General features: G+C 36.8%; 1 protein-coding gene across 1 annotated transcript in view; it reads left to right on the forward strand.

The window, feature by feature from the left end:
- The window catches only part of LOC118752766 (DNA-binding protein Ewg-like), a 34,969-nt gene extending 23,528 nt beyond the window's left edge, over positions 1-11,441 (forward strand). The window contains 3 exon segments of the mRNA XM_036487635.1: positions 9,731-10,499; positions 10,501-10,710; positions 10,781-11,441. Of these exon segments, the coding sequence (XP_036343528.1) occupies positions 9,933-10,499; positions 10,501-10,710; positions 10,781-11,008 (1,005 nt within the window). The 5' untranslated portion in view covers positions 9,731-9,932 and the 3' untranslated portion in view covers positions 11,009-11,441.
- Positions 11,442-12,127: the final 686 nt, after the last annotated feature.

The following is a 12,127-nucleotide window of genomic DNA, read 5'->3' on the forward strand; positions in this document are numbered from 1 at the left end:
TTCCGACGAACTGATAACCTCCTCCTTTTTTGGAAGTCGGTTAATAAGCAGATCCAACAAATAAATGAAAGTATAATTAAAAAAAAAAAAACTTTTTATTCAGATTTTCTAAATTAAATTCTAGCTTAAGAAAATGCAAGTTTCAAGTAGCTAAAAATTCGCGTTGATTTTTGATAATTTTTTTGGCAGATAGTGTTATTATTTTCTTCCATACAAAAAAAATTGTCGAACAGACTTTGTATGGAAGAAAATGCTTGACACCGCCAGCAAAAAAAAAATATCAGAACGCAACGCGAATTTTTAGCTACTCGAAACCTGCACTTTTTTAAGCTAGAACTTTTCTAGAAAGTCTTAATAAAAAGTTTGTTGTTGTTGTAAAATTTTGTTGAATTTTTCTACAAAGTTTGAATTTTTGACCTACAGATATTGTTTTTGTTAAGGACAAATTCACAGTGCGTAGTTAACTACTGACAAAAGTTTAACTATTGATTTTGATATGCACAAAGCTCACTTAACCAAAGTTTAAACCAGCATGCCCCCATAGGTCAACTCTTGTGAAATTGAAATTTTTTTTGTGGAACGAATTTCAAATTTAAATATAAAAGTATTGATATTTAGAATTTGTATATTTTCAGGCGATATGAATTTTCATAGTTAACTATGTGATAAAGACAAAGTTAAACTCTTGTTGGTGGTTAAGTTAACAATCGTTTAACTAAGCACTGTGAGTCCCGCCCTTAGATAATGAGCTGTATTTTTATGAGAAAATAATAAACAGTAACAAACAATGGAAAAATAGCCGAATCTGGTCAAAATGTCGTGTCCCTATTAATTTTCACATGACTGTAAGTCTGCAAAATAAGCACTTTCCCCCAGGCTAACGCAAATAAGTTTTAAATTAGTCACAATGGATCACTCAGATCCGAGCATCCTTATCTTGAATATGCGGAGAAGGACCTAAAACCGATAGTGGATACACCGTAAACCGCCATTTCAAGAAAAAAATCTTCGGGAAGTTTCTAGAATTCCTTAACTGACCGATTATAAGACCAAATAAAATAGTTTGATTTTCATAATGACCCAGTAGGTTTCAACTCTCCGATGCTCTGAATTTACATATCTTTCTTGGTACAAAATACAGTTGGTCTTTGTGGTATCTTACTATAGTGATTTTCGGTCCCAAATCCGGTCAGAAACGGGATCCTTGTGAAGTTCGATTATAAATGTAATTCGTTTTTGTAGCCACTCCTTTGCTCAAATTTCTTGGTTAATTCTGCCAGTTCCTACAAAGGGGTTTCTGTTTTAACCACGCAGTTTAAATATCGATGTTCCACCAGGTTTTTACCCATCACAACTAGTTGAAGATCTCGCTTTCTTCCTTGGAACGAACTGTTGACTTTAACATGGCGATGTCCTAGGCATCAGTCAATTATCCGACTCTGCATTTGATTTCAACTACATTAAAATGCATTTTTTCGTTTGATTACGCTTTCGGTCTGAACTTCACAGATGCTTTTTCATAATTTAAAAAACCGAAACTAAAAATTTAAAATTAAATGTTCCGCCTAATGACCTAATGGACCAATTGTAGCTCAGCTACAGCCAGACATGTAAATGTGCTTTCAAATGTTCAGTTTGAATTGTGCGCAAGCAGCAAGTCGGTTATTTGACTCTGCATTTGATTTTAACTAATTTAAAATGTATTTGGCTTAAAGCGATTCAAAGTCAGTATGCTTCTTTTATAGATGACTTTTCATGCTTAAAATTACTATTCCCAACGTTCGTACTGTGCGGTCGCTTAAACATTCGTTTGAAAGAATTCCTAAAGTTACTTTGTTTATCTAAGTGCTAAGCAGTTCTAATTTGTGTAATTTATACTGGAAAAAGCTATTTGAAGCCAAGGTCCAATAAATTGTTGTGTTTTAGACATAAAGTGCGTGGATTAAAAATTAAAAATTAATATTCTTGTCATTCCTTGTGCATATTTGCCTCTTTTGGTGCATTATTGTTGTTTTGCGCGAGAGTGCATTTTCCCATCTTCCGCTATTTATCATACATTTTGCTTATCATCGATGAAAAAATTTTCCTGCAAACAGCTGATTTTGGTTTGCTTTTATGCTTTTAAGCTTTTTGGCGCAGTGGCTTTAAAAATATTAAGTTCAGCACGGTTTCTAACCATTGAACTTACAATACCTAGACTTCACAGGTCTCTCAAACGCTCATCTTTGCTACTATCGTACTAAAAGCGTACACTGAGTTTTTCTTGTGCATACATACAAATTGTTACTACTTCGCGCTGCAATGTATTCATCCTGCTGTTTTGAAAAATGTAACATTAAAAACGACTTAGAGCGTTGCGTGTTGGTTGTGTGATGAATTAGCTCACGTAAAATGTACTGGTCTCAATGGTAGGGTGGCCGATATCATAACCGATAACAAAGGTGTTCGTTGGTCTTGCCCCAAGTGCAGATCAACCGAAGTTGGGTTTTGTAAAATGTTTAGGAGCGACAGAAGTGGCTTCCAGGAGTTGGGTAAGGAGTTAAAACTTCTAAACGAAAAGTTTAAGCGATATGAAGATGCATTTAAAGACTTTAAGTGCATTGAATCTTCATCCTCTCCATCACCCAAGCTTAAGCAAGTTTCAAAAAAGTGGAAGCATGGAGGAGACAGCATTGTTCCTAATCCCATTGCTTTAGACATTGACACCAGTGTTGCCACTTGAAAATATTATTAGGTACCAAAACGCCTACCAAATCAGTTTGCAAACTACCAAACTTTTTTTCCTCATTAAAGCTAGATTTCTTGAATTTACGGGATTTTCAGCACAAATTAACAGCCAAAATAAAAACTACACATATTATTGTTTACAGTATTAGTTAACAATTCATACAAATTTTAATGTTAAACAAAACAAATTCGTGCCTTTAAATAAAAGAATTTACTTATTCCATAAAAATATTTTGCAAAAAATGTAAATATCTTTGAGATTAATTTGATTTATTCAAACATGTTTTTTTGTGCGTGAAAAAACAAAATCAGACATTTTATGCATTTCAATCAAAAAACTCCTAAATTCGTTTCAATTTGCATACACTTGCACTTTTTTACCAATACACCTACACATTGCAAATTGCCTATCATCAATTTTTCTTTCAAGACGATAAGTAATTTCTCGTTCTATCGCTGATCGATCATAGCTTTGGGAAGTTAGTTTTTGTTTGCAGAAAATTGTCTGCTTAATAAAATATAGAAAAAAACAAAGAAATCGTATACGTGTGAACAAAGTGAAAGCAATGTTTTGAACGTGTAAACATAAATTAAGCGAACAAATTTTAATGCTCAGTTCGGTTGTATTTTCAAAACATTTTTGCCTACCAAAAGGTTCATCAAACCAACCAAGCTACCAAAGGATAATGAACCTACCAATTTTGGTCCAATTGGACCAAAACGGCAACGCTGATTGACACTCCGCCAATTGATTCTTTGCCTACTCCCGGCTTAAATAAGGAATTAATAAGTTTTAATTCTCCGTGTGTTGAGTTATCTCAAGATGCATCTTCCTCAGGTGTCACTACAAGGGCTGCAGCAAAAACGACAGCTGTGTCTGAACCTACATCTCAAACTGGACCTTCTCCGTTACCGAAAGAATTAATCGTAGTTCCTGCGAATAAATCTGTGTTTGTTTCGCGCTTTTCTAGTGAAACGTCGGTAGAAGATGTTAAGTCTTATATAACATCAAAGCTTAATCCCCGGCACATAGCTATTAGAAAATTTAATTTTTCATACGAAAGAAGCATATCTTCCTTCAAAATTGATATTTCCGCCGACCAAAACATTGTTGATGGTTCATTCTGGCCCGATGGTGCTTTAGTTCGTAAGTTTGAGTTTAAACCTCGAGCTCGGAATGAAAATACTGTTTAAATTCTCTCCTCACGATCAAAAAACTTGTAAGTAATTTTTTCTTCAATATTTATTACCAAAATGTTAGAGGTATAAATACAAAATTAACTGAGCTGTACTTAAAGTCTTTTGATTTAAATTATGACATTTTGGTTTTTACTGAAACTTGGCTAAAACCGAATGTGTTTAATAGTGAAATATTGTGTAGTAAGTATGAAATATTTAGAAATGATCGCTTAGATAGAAAAGGCGGGTGTGTTTTAATAGCTGTTCAGACCGACTTTTCCTCTGAAAAAGTTGTGTTCACAGGTTCAGATGATGTTGAATTCCTCTGTGTTAGAATACGGTGCCCCTCAAGTAGTGTTTTTCTTGTTGCAATTTATATTGCACCAAACTCTAACCCTTCGGTTTACTTCAAACATTCTTCATTATTGCTCTCTTTATTTGCCATGGTCAAGCCCTCCGATTCGATTGTTGTGTTGGGTGATTTCAATCTAGCGTGTGTTTCCTGGGATTCGGTGGATGGAATTCTGGTGCCAAATTCTTCAGGGGATGTACTTAACCAATTTCTTAACGAACTTTCCGATCTTGGTCTATATCAGATTAATTCAGTTATCAACAGCTTAGGTAAATGTCTTGATTTAGCGTTTATTGATGATACTGCTAAATGTACTATAATACGCGGCGATCCTTTAGTTATACCTATAGACCCTTATCACCCACCACTTGAGTTGTCCTTGGCACCATCCTACGATTCATGTTATTGTCCTGAAACTACAAAGCCGAAAGGTCGGCGATATTCTTTCAAATACGCTAACTACGACAAGCTTAAAATAGCTATATCTGAAATAATCTGGCCTGAGTACGATGGGGATGTTGAGAACAGTGCCTTAGACTTTAGTAAAATCTTCAATAATATATTCAGTAAACTCATTCCTCTTGTTAAAGAAAATACCGGACCTCGTAACTCGTAACTCGTTGTGGTTTAACTCAGAGCTAAAGCATTTAAAAAATCAGAAAACTAAATCATTTAAACTTTATAAAAAATCAGGCCTGTCTTCTCACTACGCCGCGTACTCCATCCTTCGTCATAAATACAATGCCTTAAACAGAAAATGTTACAGGAATTACATTAATAAAACTCGCATTAACATCGTTTCTAATCCCAAGTCATTTTATCATTTTGTTAACTCAAAACGTAAAATAAATGGGTTTCCCTCAACACTGAAATTAGATGATGTAATTTCTAGTGATGATGATATGATTGCTGATATGTTTGCAAATTATTTTGAATCGAACTATTCTGTCGAGCCAAATGAAAAAACTTCTAGCTATCCTTTTCCACTCCCACAGTTTGACCACATCCGTATTCCTTCAATCTCCGCTGACAATGTTCTCCTTCATTTGAATAGTTTAAAAAATTCTTTTCTAAGCGGTCCGGATGGTATTCCCTCCTGTGTCCTAATAAGTTGTGCTGATTATCTATATAAGCCATTAACAAACATCTTCAATGCTTCTCTAAAGCATGGAGTTTTCCCCTCTTTGTGGAAGGAGTCGTATATCTTGCCGCTTTATAAATATGGAAGCAGGGCGAATATTGCGAATTAAAGGGGAATCGCTAAGCTGTGTGCCATTCCTAAATTATTTGAAGAAATCGTTACGGAAGAACTATCTTATTCCATAACACCCGTTATCGATGTATCACAACACGGCTTTTGTATAGGTAAATCAAGTGTATCAAACCTTCTTGAATTCACTACAAATGTGAACAATGGTTTTAAAAGTAATTATCAAACTGACGTCATTTGCACTGATTTCAGCAAGGCTTTTGATAAAGTATCTCATTTAACTCTAATATACAAACTTGATAAAAGTGGTTTCCCTCCAATCCTGCTGCACTGGCTTTCTTCCTATTTCATTGGCAGGAAACAGAGGGCTATCTTTAAAAAATGTTCATCTCGTGTAATTCATGTGACGTCAGGTGTACCTCAAGGTAGCCACCTTGGTCCCCTTCTGTTTATTTTATTCATCAACGATCTTCCAAATATTTTGAAGTATTCGAATTGCTTAATGTACGCAGACGACGTTAAGTTATTTAAGTTCATTGGTGCCCCAGAAGCAGGAAACAATTACAGGTGGACCTTAGTAATGTGTTTAAATGGTGCGAAGTAAATTCTATGTCACTTAACTTGAAAAAGTGTAAGTTTATGTGTTTCTCTAGAAAACCCTTTCAATCATATAGCTACCGCATTTGTGAACATAGTGTTGATCAGGTAACTCATTTCATCGATCTAGGCGTAACCATGGACTCTAAGCTTGAATTCAAGTCCCATGTAAACTCTTGTGTTAATAGAGCCAAGGGCGTCTTGGCTTTCATCAAACGGTGGGCTAAAGAATTCAGAGATCCTTATGTCACTAAAGCTCTCTTCACCTCCCTAGTCAGGCTGATCTTAGAATACGGGTCCGTCGTATGGAACCCTATATATCAAACGCACTCTGACAGACTCGAGTCGGTACAGAAACAATTCTTATTACTCGCATTAAATAATTTGCCTTGGGATTCGACATTAAATCTCCCACCGTACAAAAGCCACTTGAAGCTCATAAATTTGCCAACGCTGCACAGCCGTAGAGAGATGATCGGGGTTTTGTTCATGATTTAGATCTTGAACGGGATGGTCAATAGTCCCTTTCTACTGAACCAGATCACGTTTTGTATTCCTTCTAGGCCTTCTAGACATTACAAGCCCATTAAGCTAACTATTTGTAGAACAAATTTTGAAATGCATGATGCTTTTCGTTGCCTATGCTAGGACTTTAATAAGCATTACGACTATTTTTACACCTCCGACTCACATTTTACCATTAAGAAAACCTTACTTGAGATTTTGAATAAATAACACGTAAACCCTTACAATGTATTTCAGTTCAGTTTATGAGGTAAACATAAACGTGAATCGCTTTTTTGTACCTAAATAAATTAATATCTTTAACCGGGAACGATAAATTACACAATATCTATGACTGCTTAGTACAACTGTAATCGGCTTCGTATATTTTCGCGACCGCGTAAGACAATACGAGCATGGATCGGAAACTCGGCCTTTCCGACCATGATCAACAGCTTGTCTACAGCGCGGAGCGGAAACTAGAGCTTTCCGCCTGCCACACACTCAAAGTAATGACTTCGGGAACATGGATCGGAAACTCGTTCTTTCCGACCATGTTCAACAGCTTGTTCATAGCGCGGAGCGGAAACCAGAGCTTTCCGCCTGCCACACATGCAAAGTAATGTCTTCGGGAACATGGATCGGAAATCCGGCCTTACCGACCTTGATCAACAGCCTGTCCGCAGCGCGGAGCGGAAACTAGGTCTTTCCGCCCGCCGCACACAAAAGTAGACTGAAGACAGACTAGGCCTCGCCAGCTACCAAACCTGCTATTTTATGCTGTTATTATTATTATTATTATTATTATTATTATTATTATTATAAATTACTATGTATCTAAATGTTCTATTCTCATTTATCTGTAAGAAAACATTTTTCTGTAGACCAAATAAAAAAAATAAAAAAAATAAAAATAAAAAATAAAAAAAAAATAGTTAATTGCCTACAGTTAGATGAGTTTACAACTAATATTGAACTATTTGCAAAGATATGTATCAAAAGTGTAAGCATCTGGCCTTTCTCAATGAAGCTGCTAGGTGATTATTCGTCAATTTGAAGTTAGTTGCTGCATAAGTAGAAATAAACTAATTTTTCTAAGGTAATTGATTGAGCTACGCCGTACGCTGGCAAATGTCAAGTGGAATTTCTTAGCAAGGAAGCGGATTGTTGGGACCTATAAACCTATAAAAAGAAAAAATAAAACACCGAAAAAAGAACAAAAATGCACTAAAAATCGGAAAAATACCGAGCTTAACTCATAAAACTTTATTCTCTACAGTAGAGATGGGAAAACTCAGCACATTTGCACTGTGAAAATAAAAGTTATTCGGCAATGAAAGAAATCATTTAAAACCCGTTTATTTGTGAAATGCACAGTTTTTATTGATTCCTGTACGATTCTTATTGTGTGACTTAGAGATTTTTGAAATGACCGATTCAATTTAAATTGAAAAATCAGTCTCGTTATTGAATGCTGTAATCTCAAAATGAAATTTCGAATCCAGTTTCATTCGATAGTTGTTGTTGTTGTTGCTGCTGCTGCTGTGGCTGTTGTTGTTGTAGCGGCTACAACAACCCCGCCCAGATCGGTTAATATATCAGTCGTTGTCGTCAAGCTCAACCACGGAAGCCCCAAGAAGCGTGCAGCCTCAATGGGGTCGGTCTACAGGAACAAAGGCGTTAGCTGTGTCGGGTTTTCCGGACATACGAAGAGATGCTTCGAGTCGTGGGGTGTCTCTGCGCATGCCAGACACTCATTTGGCACATCTGCTTAATGAACCTCTGGACTTCGTCTGTCAGTTCGTAAAAATGCCTTCTGATCTTCGGAAAATGGAACCTCTAAAAACAGAGGATTACATCCAAATTTTTGTATAGTTTCTCGTGATATTTCCCTGGTATATTATTTCGCTAAGCAATTTTAATTATCGATCCCATAGGCGAACAGTGCACCAACTCCATACAAACAATGTACAGAAATGGGAGTCCCTTGTTTTGGTTACCAAATTATTGTACTTTTTTAATGTATGGGATTCGAAAAAGTCGAGACCTAAACTTCAATATTTCCAAAATTAAGAGATCCTTGAATCTATTGACTTAAATAAAGGAAGAACAAGTAAGAAAGTCTAGGTTCGGGCGGAGCCGAACATTAAATACCCGGCGCTAGATGGTAAGCCGGGGTGTACCAATTTTGAGTTAAATTTCGAAATATTGCAGATTCAAGCATTTCTGAAATTTACCGTTAAGTATATGAAAAGCGGCCGTAATTTTAGTCCGATTTCAATAATTTTCAACGTTTTGCTTTTATGTGGCAAGCACAATAAAAATACCGAGTTTGGTACAAATTGGTAGAACGGTTACCGATATACATATATGTGATCATAAGTGGGCGGTGCCACGCCCATTTTTCAAAATTTTACCATAAACGTATTTCTTGGTAAAGAATTGTTGCAAGCATCAATTTTGAATATATTAGCTTCAGTATTTACTGATTTATCGAAGATTTTGCATTTCTCTAAATTACCGTTATATGGGATGTGGGCGTGGTTATTGTCCGATTTTTTAAATTTTCGGCCATTTAGTATGCTGTACCAAGGCCAATAACTGTGCCAAGTTTGGAAGAAATTGGTGCAGTGGTTACCAAGATATACACATGTAACCATAAGTGGGCGTGGCTACGCCCATTTTCCAAAAATTTATAATATTCTTATTTTTCGTCTGAAAATTATTGTAAATATCAATTTTGAGTGAATTATCTTCAGTAGTTACTAAAATATCGCAGTTTTCGTATTTCTGGAAATTACCGTTATATGGGAAGTGGGCGTGGTTACAGTCTCATTTCGCCCATTTTCAATACCAACCTGCCTTGGATTAATGGAAACCTACATACCAAATTTCGTTGAGATATCTCAATTTTTGCCCGAGTTATCGTGTACACGGACAGACAGACATGGCTTAATCGACTTCTCTATTCATTCTGAGCATTTATGTATACATTTGTCTATATCTATCTCGATTCCTTTTGGCTGTTACAAACAACCGTTATGTGAACAAAATTAATATACCCTTGTGCACAAGTGCGCTCGGGTATAAAAATACAAAACCTATCTAAATACAAGGTTACTCAACTAAATGCTTTTGCTTCCTATCTTTTTTCGTTCCAGGTCTTCATCTAACTAACTCTTCCTTGGTGTTTCAGGTGAAATAACTCTTATCTCCTGTGAGCACTGCATGTGCTGAAATGCTACTTCTATTGTAGTTGCTTTGTGAAACGCTGTAAACTTGACCAAAGATTGGGCCTGGAGCCCAACATATTAAACATAACTTTAAATATCTTCAAAAGTAGACGAATAGTATAAGGAAAATATGAATGTGACAACAGTTTCCACTGGCACTAGCACTGGTACCATTCACGCAACACAACAAACGACCAAAACATACAAAATTGAGATGTTGGATGATGGCCAGCTGAGCATGGCCTCAGATGATGACGACGATGACTTAATTAACAGTGACGACAGTCTTTATGATGACGCCGACTTGGCGCATATAACAGTGCAGGATGATGTGGCAAATCAATTGGCAGCAGCCGGTCCAGTAGGTGTGGCAGCGGCAGCGGCGATTGCATCATCGAAGAAGCGAAAACGTGCACATTCGTTTGAAACGAATCCGTCGGTGCGCAAAAGACAGCAAAATCGTTTGTTGCGAAAACTCCGCGGCATCATCTACGAGTTTACTGGTCGCGTGGGCAAGCAAGCTGTGGTGCTGGTGGCCACACCTGGGAAACCAAATACCAGCTACAAAGTGTTTGGCGCAAAACCACTAGAGGATGTGGTGCGAAATCTCAAGAACATTGTTATGGACGAATTAGAGAATGCTTTGGCCCAACAGGCTCCACCGCCACCACAAGAGGACCCATCACTTTTCGAGTTACCCCCCTTTGATTATCGATGGCATACCGACTCCCGTGGAGAAAATGACACAGGCACAGCTGCGCGCTTTTATTCCCTTAATGTTGAAGTATTCGACAGGTCGTGGCAAGCCTGGCTGGGGACGTGAGTCGACCCGTCCTCCGTGGTGGCCAAAGGAATTGCCTTGGGCAAATGTACGCATGGATGCACGCTCGGAAGATGACAAGCAGAAGGTGAGAGTGCGTCATCCCACTGCCAACCATATTGGCTTTTTGAATTATAATGCTTTTTTTCCATATGCAGATCAGCTGGACGCATGCACTACGAAAAATCGTCATCAATTGCTACAAATACCATGGCCGAGAGGATTTGCTACCCACATTTGCCGATGATGACGATAAGATTGAAATGTTGGAAGGCGAAGAGGACGATGAAATGGATGAGCATGAACCCTCGACGACAACAACAACTGTACAAACGGTAGCTAATGCTGCAACGAATACAACAAATGTGAGTATGGTACTTTGGTAATAAACACATACATTAGAGAATTCCGATATTTATTTAAAGACGCTTCTCAATCGAAATTTTTCGACAACAAAAACTATTACAATATTTTTACTTAGTACGGTTTATATTAAGTAAATGCATTTAAACAAAACCATTTGGCATAAAGGCATCGAAAATTACGATAATAAGTTTGAAGGGTAACCCGAAGCGGCTAAAAAACTATATAAAAAAGAACACTTAACAATACATACTGGTCAATCGTGTTAGATCGGCTATCGAAATTGAATATCTTGATTTGCAGCTAAAAAATGGCACTTGTTGATAAATCCAGTCCAAGTCGTTACCCTAATACAGAAAGGTCCTAACCAAATTTCCTCCTAATCCAGCTTTGCACAAAAGTAGCAAATTAATTACAGTATTCAATAAAAAACAACAGAACATATCGCTCATATAATTCAATAGTGTCGTAATCAAAAAGAAAAGATATAAATTTTTAGTTTAGTATGCAGAAATTACCGGTACCTCTTCTTCTATGTTGTATACAAATTTCATAGCTGTATCGATTACCAGTAGAATAAAATATGTATTCACTTTTACTATAACAATAACAACAGATTGACGCTTACACATACGTTAGTGTTTGGAGGAGGAGCCTCCGATTTGTGATGTGCGCCTTGCTGTTGTCACACGAAGGGGACCTACAGTTTTACGCCGACTCCGAACGGCGATCGTATTTTTATGAGAAGCGGTTTTTCATCGCAGAAATACACTCGGAGGTTTGCCATTGCCTGCCAAGGGGCGACTGCTGTTCAGAAAAAACCTATCCTCTACATTCTTTTGCGATGTCTACTGTTTTTACTATGGGTATATGTAAATTCAAAACTTTAAAGCCGTTTTTATTGAGTTTTGATTTTTGAGTTATGACACTATTGAAGTAAATGAGCGATGTATATAAAGAACTTAAATTTTTATTAAGTTCTTTACTTACTTTGTAATGAAACAAGAATTTTAGATGTGGCCTCTATGAAAATACATACGAGTATATGCATACCGGTCCGATTTCTTTCTTTCAAATATTGAACTTACAGTCAGTCAATAAAGTTTTGGTACAGCGGGATATTTGCAATAGGGCAACTGGTG

This window comes from Rhagoletis pomonella, unplaced genomic scaffold (assembly GCF_013731165.1).
Source record: "Rhagoletis pomonella isolate Grant_MI unplaced genomic scaffold, Rhpom_1.0 Rhpom_scaffold_01828, whole genome shotgun sequence".
In the NCBI taxonomy this organism is placed as follows: Eukaryota; Metazoa; Arthropoda; class Insecta; order Diptera; family Tephritidae; genus Rhagoletis; species Rhagoletis pomonella.